Source organism: Xenopus tropicalis, chromosome 2 (genome assembly GCF_000004195.4).
Source record: "Xenopus tropicalis strain Nigerian chromosome 2, UCB_Xtro_10.0, whole genome shotgun sequence".
Taxonomy (NCBI): domain Eukaryota; kingdom Metazoa; phylum Chordata; class Amphibia; order Anura; family Pipidae; genus Xenopus; species Xenopus tropicalis.
The window spans coordinates 87,668,091-87,688,537 of record NC_030678.2 but is presented as its reverse complement, the minus strand read 5'-3'; the positions used below and the strand labels follow the sequence as shown (position 1 = coordinate 87,688,537).

General features: G+C 38.1%; 2 protein-coding genes across 3 annotated transcripts in view; one reads left to right on the top strand and one right to left on the bottom strand.

Annotated features, from left to right (window-relative positions):
- tinagl1 (tubulointerstitial nephritis antigen-like 1) overlaps nucleotides 1-6,862 on the top strand; it is a 34,088-nt gene extending 27,226 nt beyond the window's left edge. Inside the window, exon 12 of one of the 2 annotated variants that reach the window (XM_002938486.5) lies at nucleotides 1,749-6,862. In XM_002938486.5, the coding sequence (XP_002938532.3) occupies nucleotides 1,749-1,892 (144 nt within the window). In that variant the 3' untranslated portion in view covers nucleotides 1,893-6,862. The remainder of the gene's footprint in view (nucleotides 1-1,748) is intronic. The other variant, XM_004911603.3, reaches the window with a different exon arrangement.
- Nucleotides 6,863-10,240: 3,378 nt separating this feature from the next.
- On the bottom strand, nucleotides 10,241-19,392 carry pef1 (penta-EF-hand domain containing 1). The gene is made up of 5 exons (XM_002938480.5): nucleotides 19,273-19,392; nucleotides 16,753-17,050; nucleotides 15,036-15,191; nucleotides 13,928-14,071; nucleotides 10,241-12,886 (listed from the first exon to the last, which is right to left on the bottom strand). The coding sequence occupies exons 1-5, from the start codon at nucleotides 19,294-19,296 to the stop codon at nucleotides 12,657-12,659; spliced, it is 852 nt and encodes a 283-aa protein (XP_002938526.1). The 5' UTR covers nucleotides 19,297-19,392; the 3' UTR covers nucleotides 10,241-12,656.
- Nucleotides 19,393-20,447: the final 1,055 nt, after the last annotated feature.

The window sequence follows — 20,447 nt, the reverse complement described above, 5'->3', positions numbered from 1 at the left end:
ATATGGCAGAATTGTGACATGTTATAAGATGGTACAATACTACATTAAAGTGCTACAGTGTCTTTGATCTTCAGTTAGCGGGGATACCTGAGAACAAGTGGACGGGGGGGGGGAGTGGTTGCGGACGGGGAGCAACGGGCCCCTCAGAAGTTTATTTTGCAGGGGCCCAGTGCTGTGTAGTTATGCCGCTGTATGTATATACAGTATATATATGCATAGCTATGTATATACACAGTATATATATATATATATATATATATATATATATATATATATATATATAAATAATATCCAAGTATGGTGCACATAGAGAAACAAAAGGTATTGCCTGGGTGCAAGGTTATTAACATAACATAGTAAAGAACAAAGAAGAGAAGTAAAACTTCAGGTTCTGTTGAATTGTAACAGCCAAGGGCTGTCAGAGAGTAGGGGTTCAGCTAAAGCTAGAAGGCATGATGCTGTTGACTGAAATGAAAGCAGGAGTTCAATAGGTTATGCAACACAGTCGATAATTAACTCAGAGTAATATATTATATTGTCAAATAACTCTTGTGTGCATAAGAGTTTAATGTGCTCGATGAAATATATGACTATATTGTTCACTTAGTAGTGTGAGAGTGTGACAAAAATATAGGGTATATTGTACCCACTGTTGCAACATCTTAAGAAGATTTGAAGTCTCGAAGGACATCCATGACAATATAAAGGCAGAGGGCTTTAAAACATTTCTTGAAACTGCTAGATGCTTTTAATATGCTCATATTTTACACTGGGATGTTTTATTTCTATAATGCTATAATGCTTACTGTTTCAGTGAGTCATGGCATTGTTTAAAAGGATATATTTACTGGTGATTCTTGTGCATTATAAGGCTGTCACATGGCACATGGAGAGCTTTTGAACCTGGGATATTTCAGCCAGCTTTAAAGCTCTCAAGATCATCTCCTGTAGCTTTCACTCTCACAAACAGGAAACACCAGACAGAAGTGTGTAAGTACTTGTTGGTTTTAAAATAGACTGTCGAGCCTTGGGAAGGCTATCATTGGTGCTCTTTAGCAAGTTGGAATCTGCTGTGCTGAAAACTGTCCCCTGTAACATATACAGTATTTGTAATGCATGACTCTATAATAACTCTATACTAAAGGTGTTCATCGGCAGCTTATCTGTCCGTGTATGGGGCACTCCGATGCATCTACCTGACAGATATCTGGCTGAAAATCAGGCAGATATCAATTGGAGAAGTTTAAAAATCTTGTCAGACTGAATTGGCTCATTAACGCAGTCCTCGCTCCAGTGATCTGATATCACTTACCTCAAGGTGGACATACGAGGGAAAGATCCACTCGTTTGGCGATGTTGCCAACTAGCAGATTTTACAATGTACAGTTTTTCTTCATAGTTTTGCTTCATTTTCATCAGCCAATTAAAATTCTGCGTGATGTGTGTAGTGGTATTCTGGTGCCACTGACTGGCTGAAGAGTGAAAAGTAGGAACACTTCAAGCTATATGGAGGTTAATTCCTGACCATTGCCCTACAGTTCCTTGTAGCTCTCAATCAACCGAATCATATTATGCATTATTACACACTTACAGGCAATTTATACAGCTTGTGTACAGAATGTCTTACTTTGTGTCAGTTGAATTAATTTCAGTTCAGTAGCTTGTAGCAGGGTATCTGAATTATAGTTTGCTGCTACATTTGGACCTTAAGCACTGCCACTGATAATTTGTCTCCTTCAACTCAATAGCTGGCTGCCAATTCCTGGGGTAGAGACTGGGGAGAGGATGGATATTTCCGCATCGCTCGAGGTGAAAACGAGTGTGAGATTGAAACCTTCATTGTTGGAGTATGGGGCAGAGTCAGTATGGAAGATGTTGCCCGCAAAAAGTAATGGCTTTCCCTGGACTCTATGTATTTATAATATGAATGGCTTTGGGGAACCCAACCCCTTGCATTTGGATTCTGATATTTTTATAGACTTTTAAATGACATTGTGAGGCCTTGGAAATCTTTGGACATACATGTTTCTTGCAGTGAATATAAGTAAAAATGCCAAGGGCAGCAGGAGGAAGGCATGGAAGTTTGATCTCTTATATGGGGACTGAGTAAAGGTTTTCTGTTCTCTGTAAAAGGATCATTGTATAACATAAAAAAACAACTGCAATACGGTCAGCACCACATGCCATGCCCTCACAAATCAGCATTCACTTCAAAGATGGTTTAACATATCCCAGACTAAAATAAAAACTAAGCTACCCTCTCCGTGGCACAACAAGAGAGTGCCTATGTGTAATCAAGCTCACCATGTTGTGCTGACGCATGGAGATTCACATGGGGTTTCAATGGGATAATAGTGCACATAATCCTATAATCTCTGTAGGGATCAGAAACATATTGTTTGGTGCTATGAGCAAAGGATGCTCAGTCCTGTGAACCTGTCAAAGGCAGGCATTCTCTGCCAGACCCAAAGCTATAGGAGCGTAAAATGAGTGCTATTGTGATGGGGAGGGAGGACACCCATTAAAAGAGTAGTCCTACCCCCAAAATGTGTTTATATGGTTTTTAGACAGAATTTGAAGAGTGTGAAATGAGATAATAATCTCTTGACCAAAATGATTTATAATATATAATTTTAGAAATATATAATTTTCTTACTTATGAAAAAAAATGATTCTATTTTATGTGTGGTCTTCTATTATACTCCCTGTAATGTGATGTATTTGCAAGCATGTAGCTCTTCCTGCAGAACATCTGGCAGCTGTACCATAACCCTGTACCCTTACATTACAATGCACACAGCAATATATTATGGCAGGTGTTTCCTAACGTTTTACATAGGTGCTAAACTAAAGAAAAGATTTACAGATCTACTATTCTCATTCTATGCAAGAATCTCTGTTTCTCTTGATACACATGCAGAATCCTACATCCTATAGTAATATAAGGCAACAGAGCATGAGCTGAATTTTATAATACATGATCTTAAATGTCACTAAATACTAGTTTGAAGGAGATGTGACATTCATATGTTGCAAACACCAACATTTTATTAATAGTGTGTAAAGAAATCTTTCAATGAGAATACCAGTATAAATCTGGTGTTATGTTTTTGGCATCTGCAACTGGAGTCGGAAGCTTTAATGTTAAGAGCAGCTAAACAACTAAACGGCAGTATGTCCCGCTCCCCCCAACAGCGTAATATCATGAAATTACACAATCACAGTATGTAAGATAACATGGCTGGCATTGTGCTGGGAAGCAACTTTCTCATTGGTGAACTTTCTTGCATTACATGTTTGAGCAGCTATTCTAGGGGGTGCAGCGGAACACTTTGGAGGGTTTCATATTATAACCCCTTTATTTATCTTACAATATTACACAATTTCTCAGTATTTTGAGTATTCCTTAAAGCAGGGATCCCCAACCTTTTATAACCGTAAGACACATTCAGATGGAAAAACAGTTGGAGAGCAACACAAGCATAAAAAATGTTCCTGGAGATGCCAATGAGAGCTAAAATTGGCTATTTGATATCCCCTATGTTGACTGGAAGTCAGAAGGCTCTGTTTGGCAATTACACTGGGAAGTTAAAACTTGCCTCCTAACCAGAAATTTAAACAAAGCATCTGCTTTGAGGCCACTGGGAGCAACATCCAAAGGGTTGACGAGCAACATGTTGCTCATGAGCCACCGGTTGGGGATCACTGCCTTAAAGGGACACTAAACCCAACAGTAAATCTGTTCTACTGCACCCACTAGTTCTCTATTGAAGTTGGCAAAAAACGTAAATACACATCTGTAATTACTCATGGAAAACAATACACCAATGAAAATTCTACGTAACAAAAAACTTAATTACAGATATCAGATAATAATGATTATGAAGTCATTTACATGCAATTATATTACACTGGAATCAGACATGGGGGTAAAGGATAGATTAGTTCTGTGCTAGATCTCTGCTAACACAGGCGACAAACTGCTTCAATAAGGCTTTTCACCAGAAACAAAAGGACTTGCCGGTGGAAGCCCTTCGTATCGCTTTGGTAATCTTAAGTCGCGCAAAGTTTCCTCCTGCAGGCAACTTCACGCAACTATGGAAAAGGAAGCAATGCGAAGGGCTTTCTACTCGCAACTCTTATTGCTGCCGGTGGAAAGCCTTTTTGTGCCAGTTTGTTGTCCGCGATACATCTCTGCTGCCTGCAGGAGGAAACTTTGTGCGACTTTAGAATATCGAAGCGATGCAAACGGCTTTCCACCAGTGACTAGCAGAGATCTATCGTGGGCGACTTATCCACTCCGTGGGTTCTTACCCTTAAGCTTCCGACTCCACTTGCAAGAACAAAGAAAATTAAGCCAGTTTTACACATTGGAGAATTATTTTGCATTTTATTGAACAATATTGCTTTAAAAATACAATTTTGACATTGCTGGACTACAGCTCCCAGAATGCCTTATACTTGATAATGTTAAAGTATGCTGGGATTTGAGGTCCAACAATAATTAAAGTGTGAGTAAAGTGTGATTGAGCAGTGGAATACAGTAGAATTCAGCATCCTTTAATTTATAATTTGTTCAGGCAAGTTAACCCAAAATGCACTGCCAAATTGATAGACTGTAGTCACATACAATTATATACGGTAACTCCAATGTATCCATGTTTTTAGTTTTAGTCCAGAAGCCTTGTTTCACAGAAAGTAAAGCTTTTTGAATCATCCCCTTTAATTACTCTCCTGGAAAAGAGGATTGTATCCCATATCCAGAGGAATGCAATTATTATGCTATAATTTTTTTTGATATTATGTAGTGTTACAGCAGTTAATCTGGACAAAATTACATATTGAAATATTTAAACAAAGTCATGGTGTCCATTTCTCTAAAGGTTGCTTGGGGACAAAATTTATGGCACAGACTAGATAAGGCAGCTCCATTATACCTTACTTGTAACAAATCATTTAAGGTACATTTACACCAGCCAAGATACCAAACAAACACATTGAGCAGTGCACACATTCATACTTGTTCATGTACTAACCTTGCTTTCAGGGCCCATGTGTAGGCAAGACAAGTGCTTGTATGTGTTTGCCTTGTGTCTCAGAGAGAATAAACACAATACACACTGCTGTATTGTATTGTATTGTATTGTGTAGCAGTAACATTCTTTCTGCTGGACAAGGATTGGAATAGTACCCAGAAAACTGATGGGACATCATTGAGAAATGCTGCTTACAATGGAGTTGTTAAAATCAAATGTTTGGGTCAGAATGTATATTATAGCAACAATGACTGCGGGCTCCATCCAATAAGTTTTCACAGCCCATACCCCTATACACTGAGGCCCATCTCATGGGTCTATCCCTGCTCCTGGGGTCAGCACGCACAGAGGGATATTTGTGTGACATATCTGCGCACTGATCTGTGAAATATCAGCCTTGGCTCATATACAAACACAGTTCCTTTTATGTGTAATCTCTGTGTATGGTGTTAAAAACTCCTGAGGGCTGTATGCCCTGTGATTTCCAGCTCCCCCACTCTATTGTGCCGCATTGCAGTCACATAATAAAGAGCTGGAATTCTTTGCTCTGTTCGAAGCATTTTGCCCTTTTGGCCACAAATAAAGCAGTAAGTCTTGTTAAGCAAGCTTGGAAGGCACCCAGATTTGTCTCATGATTATGCCCATTTGACTGACAGAAAAGGAGTCAGTATAAAGAATATGGGGACCAGATGTAGCCACCAGTCTAACAGCCCATAGCACTAGAGAGCCTAATCCTTCTAATGAAGGTTAGGTAACCACATTCCTGAAGTACTGCTTTTTACAAGTAAACCGTGGAGCTTAACTTTTATTTCTATAGCAGGATTGTTTATGTGACAGCCTGTTGTACTATACCACGCAACATGAAATGACCATTTTGTTATCTCTTGCAGTGAAAACAAGTTTGCATGTTTTTATTGCTAGCACTACTGGCGCCATGAAGTATGCCATCAGCACACACAAACAATGCATGGAAGTTACCCATTTTGGGAGGACATACTTATTCTTAATTATTATTGCCTTTCAACAGAAAATTATCTGATAAAATATTGTAGAAGAAATTTCCTGTCCTGCCTTTAAAGGGGTTGTTCAGCTTTAAATTAACTTTCAGTATGATGTATAGAGTGATATTCTGAGACAATCTGCAATTGGTCTTCATTTGTTATTACGTGTATTTTTTTAATTATTCAGAAGCTGTCCGGTTTGGCATTTTAGCAGCTATCTGGTTGCTAGGGTACAATTTACCCTAGCAACCAAGCAGTGGTATGAGTGAGACATTTGAATATGAATAGGTCTGAATAGAAAGGTAAGTAATACAATATAACAATAACATTGTAGCTTCATAGATCAACTGTGTTTTGGCTTCTGGGGCCAGTGACCCCCATTTAAAACCTGAACAGAGTTGGAATAAGAATGAAAATAATTCCAAAATTATAAAAAATAAGGACAAATTGAAAGGTTGCTAAGAATTGCTCATTCTATAACATACTAAAAGTTAATTTGAAGGTGAACTATCCCTTTCAACTGTGACCTGGTTGTCAGGGTCCCAAAGTCCCTAGCAACCAGACAGTGTTTTGAATGACAAACTAGCAGACGAATATCAGAGAAATGAAATAGAAAACTGAGAGCTAATTACTAATAATATAGTCTGTTATGACAACAAATCTGCTTGCTGTTAGTCAGGATACTCAAGGATATATTTAAGTCTACTGGGTCACAATATACAGAGGCATTTAATTAATAGCTGTCTAAAATATTCTAAGATACAAGCTCCTGTTACTTCACTGTAAAATATATGATTTATCCGATAAAGTATTTTATTTAAATAACTTTGTGTCAGGTTTCTTTACTTTTTTTGCTCCCAGGAGTCTGAAGGTTGTACAAAAGAGTATGGGCTGAAAGCAACAATTTGTTGTTAGGAGATACTATACATTTAAAGGACAAGGAAACCTTAAATCACAGTGATCAAAAACACTAATATTCTGCCCCAGACTGGTGCAACTCTCTATAAAATGCAGCAGCCCCGAGCATTTGGTACTTCCCTCTAAGATGTTTGTGAAGGATAGAGATTCAGAAAGAATAATGCCATGCCAGCTGATCTAAGCTATTTTCTGGACACCAGCATGTGAGGGGCACCAAACCTAAATGCAAATGTGACAGAAGGGCAGTGTAGTTAGCCGTTTAATGGACTATCTGATTATTACACATTATACACTTCCATCTATATGTATGATTTCTCCTAAATGGACAGTATGCACCCCATTTAATATGAGCTCAATGTGCTGAATATATGTTTTATATATTGTTTTAATTAAGAAATAATTAAGAAATACCTATAGGTTATGTTATGGAACCAATTTTACTACTTCCTGGTCCTGGAGCGCAGAAGAGCTGATATATAATGGGGGCCCATGGTCAATTTTCTTTAGTATCTTGAAAGTCTCTAATCACTGCAGAACATCATTGGCAAAAGGTTCAAACCCAATCACTTCCTACATCACAAAATCATACTTTCTGCTCAAGACTAAAAAAATCTATCTCCTCTAGCCAAATATAGTTCAAGAACAAATCAATTCAGTTCCCTCTTTTACCCAGTTCTTCCTGATAATCTGTTTTTTTTTTTTCATAACTCAAGGCTTGGCTGTAAAACATAAGGGAAAAATTAATCAAAAACTTATCACCCCCACCCCCCAGTTTGCACATCTCCTTAAGAATAGTAAACCCATAAATCTGATATATTTTGGCCAGTCTGAGCAGGTTGGTATCAATTAAGTTTTCATTCAAAGATGAAACTATTGTATATCACATTTTATGAACTATTAGAAAAAAAAAAAAAAACATATGGACACTAGTATCTTAAAGCATCCTTAACTATACTTACTATATGGCAGGCCTGGGCTGGCAATCTAGATTCTGGCAAATGCCAGAGGGGATGCTGTAGGATGCCACAGTCACTATTTAGTGGACCTTGTCAGAGGGGTGTTTGGCTCTCTCTATACTTGAAATGTCAAGGGCTATTTTGAATCCTAGTCTGGACCTACTATATGGTGTGAAAGTGTATGAAGGATGCAAACATTTGCTTCACTCACTCACCCCACCACGTGAAGTGGTTACCTGCCATTCTGATATGGTCCTGGACCATGTGGGTACTAGTGGGAAGAGCTGAAGGAAGCCTGGAAGGAACCAAAAGGAGGTTGGGAAAAGAAGTAATAATAAGACCATCAGAATGTGACACATGCAGGCTGGGCCTCTAAAAAAGAATAGGCGACAGAGGCATTTTGCTAAGGCTAACCAGAATGTTGATGATTCTACAAACGGACATTACAACTGCAATAACTTCTTGAATATATAGAAACATATAGACTATAACAATAATAGGCCTATCATGTTTGACCTGCAGTGTCATTCACGTTTCAAAGAAACTAAGCTTCTGTTAAGTGAGCCATTTATCCTTATGCCATCTGGATTTTTAGTAGGCAGACTTGTTATGTACACCTGTATTCTGTGCTAACATTTCTGTGAGGCAGCAGGATAAAAAACAAAAACTACATAACTAGCAGTCTTTTAAATTATAGCTCTCAACTTTGTTAAGTGTAAGAATAGTGACAATTATTCACATTCAAGAAAATACATGTTCCCTGCAATTGCCACATCATGCACCAAAGGAGGACACCAAAAAAAAAAAAAAAAAAAAAAAAAGAGACATTTGCACTCATGGCAAAGATTATAAACTACAGATCAAATCCATATAAAGTTTTACCTGTAAAATACATAAGACATGCCCTGATATGAAAAGTGGCCTTTAACAATATACTGTAGCATGCTCAGGACACTTGGAAAAATGCCTTGAGGCCATGGGTATTTCTTACACTAGCATAGAAAATGTCAATCCTGTTCTAAATGTGCTGAGTAGCACGGCATCAGCCTGTCATCAGGTTTTCCTCAACTTCCATGTAAAACACTTAACATGAGGCAAGCTGGTGTAAAACGTGAAAGAAGGCATAGACAGATAGTGGCATTCAATGTGTTTTAGTTGTGATGGACCAGTGTAAGACAAAGCAAATATATTATCACAAGATTTGGCATTATTGCCTAGCATAGAGAAACAGTGCAGGATCTTTTTTTTTTATATACATTTCTTAAACTCCAGGGTTGTTCTTTGGATGCTCAAAAACTATTTGGGGATGTAGGAGCTATTGCCTCAAGGCGACAATGAGTGATTTAACAATAGTGAACATAATGATCCCACATAAAAGTAGCGAGGTGCAACTTTGTTAAAGGCCATGAGGGCAGTACTGCTACCTTACCTACAGTCAGTAAAGTCAAAATAGTAGATAGGCAAAAAATATCAGATGACTGCCAATGGGTCCTTTGGAGCCAATGTATATTGTTTTGCTGCTGTATCAGATTTTATATATGTTTTATGCATAATAGTGAGAGTAACTTTGCAGATTCACCCTTCCTTTAGGCCCCCAAGGCTGTTTTACGTATCAGCTTAGACTCTCTATTACAGAGGAGAATTAGCGCTACTATAGAAAAAGAAAGGAAAAACAACCGAAAAGGCGATCTAAAGAAAAAAACAAGAAATGTCAGAGAAAAAACCAGCTTGGTAAATATATTTATGAATATCCCCACATCGCTGTCTGACTACTTCAAATAATCATCACCAAGGCCTGTATTTCAGGATACGGATTTTGTCAAGTCTGCAAGTTTGGGAATTCAACATTGATTATTGTCAGCAACGTATGTGCAATTGAGTAGCTACAATTCCCCAGGGCGAGAATGGCCAAAGATGCTGGGGGCTAAAGATTTGCTATCTTGGCTAGGCAAGCAATGTTTAAATGTATGGGCAGCTAAATATCTCACAAGTTAGCAAACCAAAATCAACCAACATGCGCATTAACCATAGAATTTGCATAGTAGATAGCCAATGGTGCATAAAAACTACTGCAAGTTGTAGTAATGATAAACCCCACCTGAGCAAGCTTTTGTCTTCTAATTGTGAAAAGGAATAATTTCCTGTATTTCTTTGCGCCTTAGGAGGTGTGATCATTATCTTTTATTCATCCCTAATGCAAAGCACAATTTAAATGGCAGGAATGCTATACTCTATGTGAGGCTACTAGTGGCACTTACCTTGCTGCCAATGGTAATTTTATTAATAAATGAGACCAGACACTTGGCAAATAATCTACAGGAAGACAGAGTCCAATATATACATTGTTTATTTCATGTCATCTTGGTTTGTTCATACCTTATATAAAACATGGCAACATAGTTTAAAGGGGTTCTAACCTGCTTAAAATGCATATATATTCCTGCATGCTCCTTTCACTAAATTCTGCCTTAAAAGAACAGTTCAGTATAAAATTAAACTAGGTAAATAGACTGCGCAAAATAAATATTTTTTTAGTCAGTTAGCCAAAAAATGCAATCTATAAAGGGTGGGGTGAGCAGATGTCTGACGTAATATCCAGAACACTACTTCCTCCTAACAGCTCTCTAACCCAAGTGAGTAATCAGTAACTTGAGGAAGGGCCATATGGGACATAACCGTTTGCTTTTGAATCTGACCTGCATGCTAAGGATCAAAAGCATACCCCCCCCCCTCAAGCAAACTAACTGAACAGTTATGTCCCAGGTGTTCTCCCTTAAGTCACTGACTAACTAAGAAGTTAGAGAGCTGAAAGGATGAAGTAGTGTTCAGGCTATTATTTAAGACATCTACTCACTCCAGCCTTCACAGTGATTTTCTGATTTTGCACAGCCCATTTACCCAGTTTTAATTTTACACTGCAATATGGAGTCATGGAATGAAAATTCTCAACTCAAAAAATGTTCACTTGGCCTTTAACAAAACTGCAATAAAAGCAATCTGAGAAGCTTTGGCAATCACTGCTATATTAAAAAAAAAAAGAAAAAAGTTTGCAATGAATAAAGAGCTGCTGACTTGAATGATTCATCATGTCCCTAAACACCAAAACCATCAGAAGCCATGCACACTATCTGACACTGTATATGACCTCCAAACAACACAATACATTACCCATTCAACCAATGTTTGCTACTTAAGCAATGGAAGGTTATAACTGTACAGTGTTAAATTTTGAATGTTTAAGGAGTAGTTCACCTTTAAATTAACTAACAGTATGATGTGGATGGCGGTTATTCTGAGACAATTTTTTTTTGAGATATTTGTTTTTTACTTATTTAGCTCTCTGTTCAGCAGCTCTCCTTTTTGCAATTCCAGCAGCTATCTAAATGCTATGGTCCAATTTACCCTAGCGACCAGGCAGGGGTTTAAATAAGAGGCTGGAATTTGAAAAGGATAGAAAGATAAGTAGTACAAACTACAAAAAGCTGTAGCTTCACAGACCAATCGTTATTTTTTTTTTTTGCCACCAAGGTCTGTGCCCCCTATTTTAAAGCTGAAAAAGAGACAGAAGAGGAAAACTAACAATTTGAAATCTTTCACTATAGATTAATTAATAAGCTAAGTAGAGAATATATTATAACATACTTAACGTTAAGCTAACAGTGAACTGCTTCATAAGATATACCAACTTTGGCCACACAGACAGATACCCTTTTTAGCCACAGTTCCAACTAAACTGCACTAAAGGTAAAAAGCATTTGGTTTCAAGTAAATAGCATTCTAATATTCATGGGTCTAAATTTAGGCCCGATTTTCTAAAGATCAATATTTCTTACCTATAGGTAACAATGGTTAACATTCAGTAAAAAAATACCGATCATTTCTGATTTAACAAATACATTTCTGTGCTGGAACAAGTCCCAGATCCCTGCTTACAATTTGCATAGGGAATAACTGATCCAGAGGGATGAACAGCTACCGCTGAGCTCAAACACCCCACAGAGCACAATGGAGTTTAACTGCTTGAGGAAGTCTGCTGTACTGACACATCTGGCTGCTTTAATTACTTTAAGAACTCTCTGGATAGGAAGTGTTATAACTGCTTTTAAATGCTAAGGATTTGGAAGACTAAACTTAGGGCATTGGATCTAGATATACATTGCTCATGTCAGTCTTGACCAGAAATACCTATAGTTACTTGCTGTGCTCTATTACTATATATACGTGAGAAATATTTAGGGGTGTACCAGAGTGAGTATTATTCTATCACTGTGAAAGCATCAGATTAATAAAATACGTTCTATGTACAGGAAAAAAATATCAAAATAAACTGACATCACCCTATACAGTACATTTTTTCTGAGTTCAGAATAATTAACAAGCACAATAAAACAGGAATGACAGATGGGACTACAGCACCCCCTAGTGGGTCATATGTCAACAACAAAGTGCAAAAAGATGAATATAGTATGAGTTCATTAGCTTACAGTTACAAAAACACTAAATCTGACACTTTTTATGCTAAGTTACATTATAAAAGGTGAATTTCATACTTGTAAGGCAGAAGGAAGGACTAGCTTGTGAGAACAAACAAGACAAGAGTAAAACAGAGGAACACAAAATATAAACTTGTAGTATATCCACTACATTGAGTACTTTATAATGCTCTTCCTTAAGAGTAAGGAAAAAAATGAGAATTCATCAAAGAGTGGAAGGCTTTAGAGGTTTTGCTTTGGGTGGGGGGCAGATTAGAGAAGTCGTGATGTAGTCATGGTGAGGAAGTCCTCATAGCTGAGCTTGGCATTTCCTGACAGTCCAGTATCTTTCTCTCGAAAGGCCTGAGTCATACTTTGAAGTTGGGTGCAAATCTGTATGAATCGATCCAATTGCAGGCCTGGTTGTACAGACCTCTGAGCATATCTGGACATTACAAGCTGCACAAACTGAGGACTAAGCTGATATCCCATCTGGCACAGAGCTGGAATAGGAGACAGGAAGCAGAGACAAAATGGAGAGGGGCAGTCAACATTAGAAGAGCAAAAAATATTGCAACTTGGTAGACCAGGGGATGCAAAACATAAACAACCCTCCCCGCCCCCCCCCAGCCACACATTTGTATATATGTGGTTCAGCAACAACTGCATGATGGGCAATCTCTGCAGGATAAAATGTTTCTCATATTCTTAAAGGGGACCTGTCAATCTAAAAATTATTCCAATTATACCCAATGCAGTCCCCGATCAGATGGAAAATCAAACCTGCCTGATCAAGATCTGCCCAATTTTAGGCCAGATCTTGGTCGGTTAGGCCCATTAGGGGTGCCCGTACACGGCCAGATAAGCTGCCGAATTGGTAAAGGAACTTACTTACCAATTTTACTTAATTGGCAGCTAAAATCTGCCTGTGTATGGCCACCTTTACCCTTTGTTGTAACCTTTTTGTTACTAGGAGTCCATTAGGAAAGAGGATTATTTGAGCTCTGGTAATCTAATTATCTGCCTAGCAAGGGCCAAGGCAAACAAACAAAACGCAAGGCCAACAAACAAAAACAGATTTTTCACAAATAAGACACTATTAAAAAAGTATAATTGTCGCATTCCCTATTCACTGAAGTCATTTTGGACAAAGGAGTATACTGTTCTTTAATTTAATCTTTAAAACTGTGAACCCTAACCAGTGCTTTATGAGTAACATGTTGCTCACCAACCTCTTGGATGTTGCACCCAGTGGCCTCAAAGCAGGTGCTTATTTTTGATTTCCAGGCTTGAATACAAGTTTTGGTTGCATAGAAACCCAGAGTAATTTTGTGGTTGCTAGTCCACATATGAGCTACCAAATAGCCAATCATAGCTCTTCTTTGGCACCCAGGGAACTTTATCCATACTTGTGTTGCTCCCCAAAACTTTTATCAATTTGAATGTGGCTCATGCATATAAGGTTGGGGACCCCTGCTTTAAAACAACAAAGGCAAAAAATAACCATCTCCCAAAAAATCAAAATTGCACCTGAAGCATTATACCTTGATGCAACTCTCCTTGATTAATGGAGCCAGATCTGTCTCTGTCGTACTGTTGGAACAGGTTTCTCCATTGTTGGATGAATCTCCATAGAGCTGAAAATCCAAACAGATCAATCCGCCCAGAGTTGGACTTATCAAACATATCTATGGGGAAACAGGCAGAACCAGGTGTTATAAAATGCAAGCAAAGCTATACTTAATGCTTTTAACACAAACTTTTGCTGTTCATAATTTACCTGCATAATTCCTCGTAGGTATTAACACTGAGAACCAACTGTAACATTCAGGAGAGGAAAGGCTAATAAAGTGTTTATCTCAAGCTGCAGGCATACAGTACCTTCAGTTCTCTCAATAGTGCCCTTATGCCCCATATTTAGCATGTTCAGATGACAAGAAGCCACATAGGAAAAAAAAAATGCTGAGCTCTGTAAACAAACTTTCCATAATGCCTTGCTCCTACACCAAGACCCCTGTACACGAGAAGCTTGTAAGACTATGAGGAAGCTTCCTGCTGTATGGCTAAGATCACACATTCCTTAGCAGGAGAGGGGAGAGAGCTGCGCAGCCTTTCTGTAAGTGCTTATAGCTGTATTTATATAGACCTTTCTGATAAAGCTTACTTAGTTTTTACCTTTCCTTCTCCTTTAAGGAAGATTATTTTTACATAAAAAATACATCATTTTCTCCTTTTTATGGGTATTATTCTTAACAACCAAGGCGTTAATGACAACCTTTAACAATTATGGTTGTAATCATTATTTAATCCATCCACACTTATATATACTACATTTTAGAAAACATTACAGTAGAATTTTAGAAACTAGCATCTTAGGTGGTGTTTGGCTGACTTTTTTAGTTCAAGGCCCTCACCCCAAAGTTAGATATATAGGTAAACATTACTGCATATTTAATATATTCATATTAGCACCATGGGTAAGAAAAGGAAGGAGGGGTGAACAAGTTATAAGATGGGTACAGTGCAATAGCAGAATGAGGTACAGGGAACTTCTAGTACACGAGTATAGATACTTCTTTGGTAAAATGTTTCCAGCTGGTAGATACAGGACATGCAAATACAGAACATTATAGAATTTAGCAAAACACTCACTCATCATCATCATGCAGGTCTCATCATTAAACGATGACCAGTTGGAATTGACCAGTGCCTGCTTTAGCTCCTTCAAGGAAATGTAGCCACTGTGGTCTGAATCAACAGTCTGAAACCATGAGAAAGCCTCTGGATCCACTCCTGGAGGAATGTTTCCTGCAAGAAAAGTTAGAAGAGGAAATATATGAAGCTTTAATACTAAATATAAAATATCATACTTTTAATATTCTAAGTACTATGCACATATTGCACATTTGCACATATTAATAATATAAAAAAAAACACTGAATATAAAGGAAGTAAAACATGACATTAAGTTGAACTTGCACCCACTGGTATATGCTGCTATGGTTCTCAGCTATTCCTCCCTTATTATCGTAAAGCACGCTGTTTATCATCATCTAATAACAAAAAAATCACTGATACATCTTGTTTTACAAAAGTAAAAAGTGTGTGCATATTTTGCTACATGTTGGTGATGAATACATGACTCTTTATCTTCATATTTCTTTTACACCAACTGCAGCACTTACAGCCCCACAACTGTTAAGGGGGGGAATTGTGCAGTAAAGCGACTTGTTTTTACTGTTAATGTATCTAGAAAATATGATTGCTGACACAGATACCTAGATCCATGATTTGTCTGCCCCCTTTGCCACTACTTCTGTATATATGTAAAATAAAGCATGAGGCTGCTAATATGATTAATAAAGCGGTGGTAATTACTGTGCCAATATATCAAACGTAATAGAAATGAAAACAAATGTATTTTACGTCTACATGCAGCACACAATCAAAGCATTATCTCGTATGAAGGCAAATACTATTTTGCTACAAAGCTTTGTTGCAGCTTCTGGTTGCTGATGGGTGTGCCATTACTAGGAAAACACCTAGTTCGTCTGATGTTCCTGGCAATAGCACTTATACACATTCTGCCAGCAGGCATGTCACTCCCACAGGGAGCAACAAAGCAGTACCACTGTAATATGCTCTAAAAAAATTGAAATAGACATAGCATATCAATAAAAACATCCCGTTAATCTCCTGATCATATTGCAGGGGTCATGTACAAGAGATACAGTTGATAATTGTTTATGGTCCCCCCATACACAAAGCATTAGCTGGTTATTTTGGTAGCGGTTGAAAAAAAAAAAAGTCAAGGCATATAATGCCATGCATCAGGGCCCTTGGCTTTATTTTTTTTTTTTAACTATATTTTTATTTATTTTTAAAGAAAAGGAAAAACAAGGATAAGACATTGTTACATCGAGGTGACGATACAGTGTCCATTTTTCGGATTTAGTAAGTACATCTGAACACAATAAACAGAAGAAAAGTAGGCATTAAGTAGTGTAAAAGTATCAGATACATACATTTATTTTTGCATTTGTTGTTATTTTTGCTTTTGCCGTGGGTACCGCATGTCTTTCTGTTATAGGCTTAATAGGTAATCTTGATTTATTATAAGTTCTACAATTTTTAGTAACTACCCTGTGCTCGTACTGCAGTTCAGGACATGTCTACGTGATTATGTAGTTGTCCATAGTATGAGTGGCCCTTGGCTTTATTTAATTAGTTTAGCTGAATTAATCATACAAAACATCCTTCAAATATATAACATCTAAAATAACAATTGCCCTATATCAAAAAGATATATAAAAAGATACAGAATTATTTATCTGTTCAAACAAACCCCATGTAGGTAAAATCCTCTTACCAGTAGGTGCTCCCTGGCCATAAGGTCCATGTTGTTGGTTTCCATAAGGGGTTGAACCTGGGACACTATAAGGTCCCCCTGGTGCTTGTCCTCCATAGGGACCTCCAGGAGCTCCAGGTGCAGCACTACCAGGAACAGGATGCCCATAAACTCCCCCAGAAGATGGAGGGCCATAAGGTGCACCAGGTGCTGGTCCCCCATAACCAGCCCCAGGCTGAACACCTCCCCCATACTGCTGTCCACTATAGTAGTGTGCCTGGGGTGCACCTGGAGGTTGTCCAGCTGCTCCGTGATATCCCTATAATGAAATAAGGCACAACTTTTTACTTTCAGCTAGATGTACAGATATCAGCAGAGTAAAACTCCAATTACTGCAGAAATGCCTTGAGGCCTGGGAGACATTACTTGAAGATATACTTCTGCAGTTATGCAAATTATATAATTACTTGTTTTACTCGTACAAGCAACAGAATGATAATACATCTATATGCATGATTTACGCTGGCATGATGTAGCTGCCAAGTGAGGGCATGCTTTCACATGCCAAGCCCTTTCAGGTGGTGAAGACAATTCTAGAATAAGTTAATAGATGAAAAACCTAGAATCTGGAGGGAAAAGAAAAAAACAATGGATTTTGTTCCTTTATGATTAAAGAACTATTAAAGGACATATCAACCCCAAAAAAAATTGTCATCTAATAAAAGAAAACAATTTAAGCAACTGTGCAATATACATTCATTACAAAGCTACAATGGGTATTTGTATATATAATTGCTATTAATAGCAGTGTCTGTCTGTCCTTTTTTATTTTCTGCCCTGGGGGCTCTGGCGTTTGAAATAATGTAACACAAACCAGCATATTAAAGGACATAAATAAAATAAATACATTTTTGCCTAATAAATAAAAACTTCATTCTAAGCAACTTTGCAATATACATTCATTACATGTTTGTTATGGTTTTTTATTTATTTCTATATATAGCTGCTATTAAAAGCAGTGTCTGCCTTTCTATTCTCTGCCCTGGTGGCTCTGGCATTTGACACAATGTAACAAACGCCAGCAGACTGACAGACCTGCCTTGCTGGAGGAGCCTGGCACTTGCAACATTGTTTAACAAGTAACAACCAGGAGTTCAGCAAATGCTGCTCACTATATCAATTATGTTTACAAATAACTATTAAAGCACTAATATTTTTCAATAAATTGATATTGAAAATTTGCTTAGAATTATGTTTTCTTTTATGTATGTATGTATAACTTTATTTATAAAAGCGCCACAAGGGTACACAGCGCTGTACAATCTTACAGAATAAAAAATTACACACAGGGAGGACAAGTGATATAATAAATAAATACAATAAATATATATATATATATATATATATAAGTGCCATGTGGTATGAGACACAGTAGGAAGGAGGTCCCTGCCCAGTAGAGCTTACAATCTAAGTGGTTGGGTAACGTACAGGCACAAACCGAAAGGTAGGCAAAAAATAATTTTTGGGGTTGACATGTCCTTTAACAGACCTGTCTCGCTATAGAAGACTAACTTTTGCAACATTGTTTAAAAAAATAAAAATAAATAAAGCCAGGAGTTCAGCAAATGCTGCTTTCAATAGCAATTACATTTGCAAATAACATTTAAAGCATTACATTTGTATAGTCAAATAGAAAAGTTGCTTAGAATTTTGTTTTCTTTTATTTGGCAAAATTGTTATTTTTTGGACTGACATGTTCTTTAATCTGCTTTTAACTGCTAATGTAATACATTTTGTAAAAACACAGCTACCTGCTGATCATGTCCAACTGTACAGCTGGGTAGAACATGCTCAGAAGGAAGACAAAGAACTGTCACTGTGCTAACAGGAATAATGTAAGGGGCTTTAGAAATTCCTATTTCTACATTATGTCAGCCACCAATGAGCTTAAAGGGGAAGTTCATGTTCGCACAAACATTTAGTATACTGACAATGTTTTCTGGTTGTCAGGGGTCACTGGCCCCAGCAACCAAACTCCCCATGGTATTTTCTAAATGCTGAGGATTTCTTAAAAATCCCTAACTCCACATAAGGGGCAATACACCATTAAAACAGAGCATGCCAGAAGCAGCTTTGCCTTACAGTATATTCATCCTGAAAGCTATTTCCATTGGATTGTAACTATGCCCTCCATACACCAATCCCTACCCCATAACTCTCACCTTCCTTCCCACCCACACATTTAACCAGAGCAGATCAAGCTGCCATGCCCCTTAACTGCCATTTAGTCTGTGAGTAATCACCTTTCTTCCAATTCAACTTCATTCATTTTTAGAGTTTGTTTTTAAACCGCCCCTTTTGAATGGCTTCAAAACCTCATGTGTAACACAGTCGGGATGTAGTGTCCGTCTTTGGGAATAGCGCTAGCCATTCGCTTTATTTCTCCCAGCTTGCCCCTGTCTCCATTCACCGCTACCCGATCTATCGCAAAACCACTGCTTCTACTATAAATCTTACTATACTACTCTCCGTTCATCTCACCTGGCCGTACGGATAACTCGCCATTTTGCCTGTGACGTAACATTCGAAGCCGCGCCTAAGTGGCTGATCCAAGCCCCGCTGTCAGTCGTGCAGAGGCGTGGTTGGACCTAGGAGCGAAATGACGTAAATGACGCGGCTAGAGATTTTGGCGCAGTGGATGATGGGAGGTGTGGCAGAAATAGTTGGTAGGATGGGTGTGATCAAAGATGCTGACTGTGCCCAACACTGAACAGTTTGTAGATATTATAGCAACCAGAAGGTAGTCACTTAGGCGGCTAAATAAGTCATGTCCTGGACATTACAAGCATCTGATTGTGTTAGACTGTCTACGTGCAAAGATTAGCTTGAATGTGGCCAACTGGGTGCCTTAAGAGTGAAAAATACTCTTCAAAATATTAATGTACATTAAAAGTTACCTATATAGGACTCCTACTGCACAAATATGGCAGCCCCCTCATAGAGGAACAGATAGGTAATGTAACATAATCAAGCAAATACTGTTAGGGCAAAATTATTAATAGTGTGCAAAGACAATGTTAAGATGTTAAAAAAAATTTAATTTCTGGTGTCAGCATCTCTTTATGTCTTGGGTAATTTGGGCAGTGCACTTTTTTTTCATAATTTACGAGGTCAACCACTGCTTGACAGACCTACAGTAGTCTTTACCAACAGAGCATGATGCTTCCTGGCCACTTCTTGAAAAGCTACACCTCAAGCCACTACACTGTTGAAGACTCAGGCTTGGCTGGGCAAGTTGTCCTCTTTGAAGAACCAAGACAATTAATTGAAAACTAAGGCAACTGTAGCCAAACTCTCCAAAATGTGGAGGAAAGGGCAGCTACTCTTTCCCCTACAACGCTGAAGCCACAGGGCAGGTTTTAGGTGGCAGATGTGAGCCAAAGTATCGCAAAAGACAGTGGCAGGAAGAAGCTGGAAGTAAACATGCAAGGTTCCATTCACAAGGCAGGCGTCCTAAACCCTATCTGCCTGACGACGCACGCCTGTTTTGGCAAATTTGTTGCCAAAAGCAAATTCACAGTAACAGTAGTATCCCAAAAAGAGTAAGGAATCTAGGGATTGCCCTCAGAAGCAAGGCCGTAGGCCAGGTTTAGCAATGCACAGGCAGACAGACCTTCACAAAGAGCCAAAGCATCTCAACATATCTGAGGGTTGGA

Bases quoted from the DNA above. Each gene is read 5' to 3' on its own strand.
- pef1 (XM_002938480.5), bottom strand. From the start codon at position 19,296: ATGGCGAGTTATCCGTACGGCCAG. The intron at 17,051-19,272 runs GTGAGATGAACG...ATTTCATTATAG, and splicing joins CGAGTTATCCGTACGGCCAG to GGATATCACGGAGCAGCTGG. The intron at 12,887-13,927 runs GTATAATGCTTC...CTCCTATTCCAG, and splicing joins TCAAGGAGAGTTGCATCAAG to CTCTGTGCCAGATGGGATAT.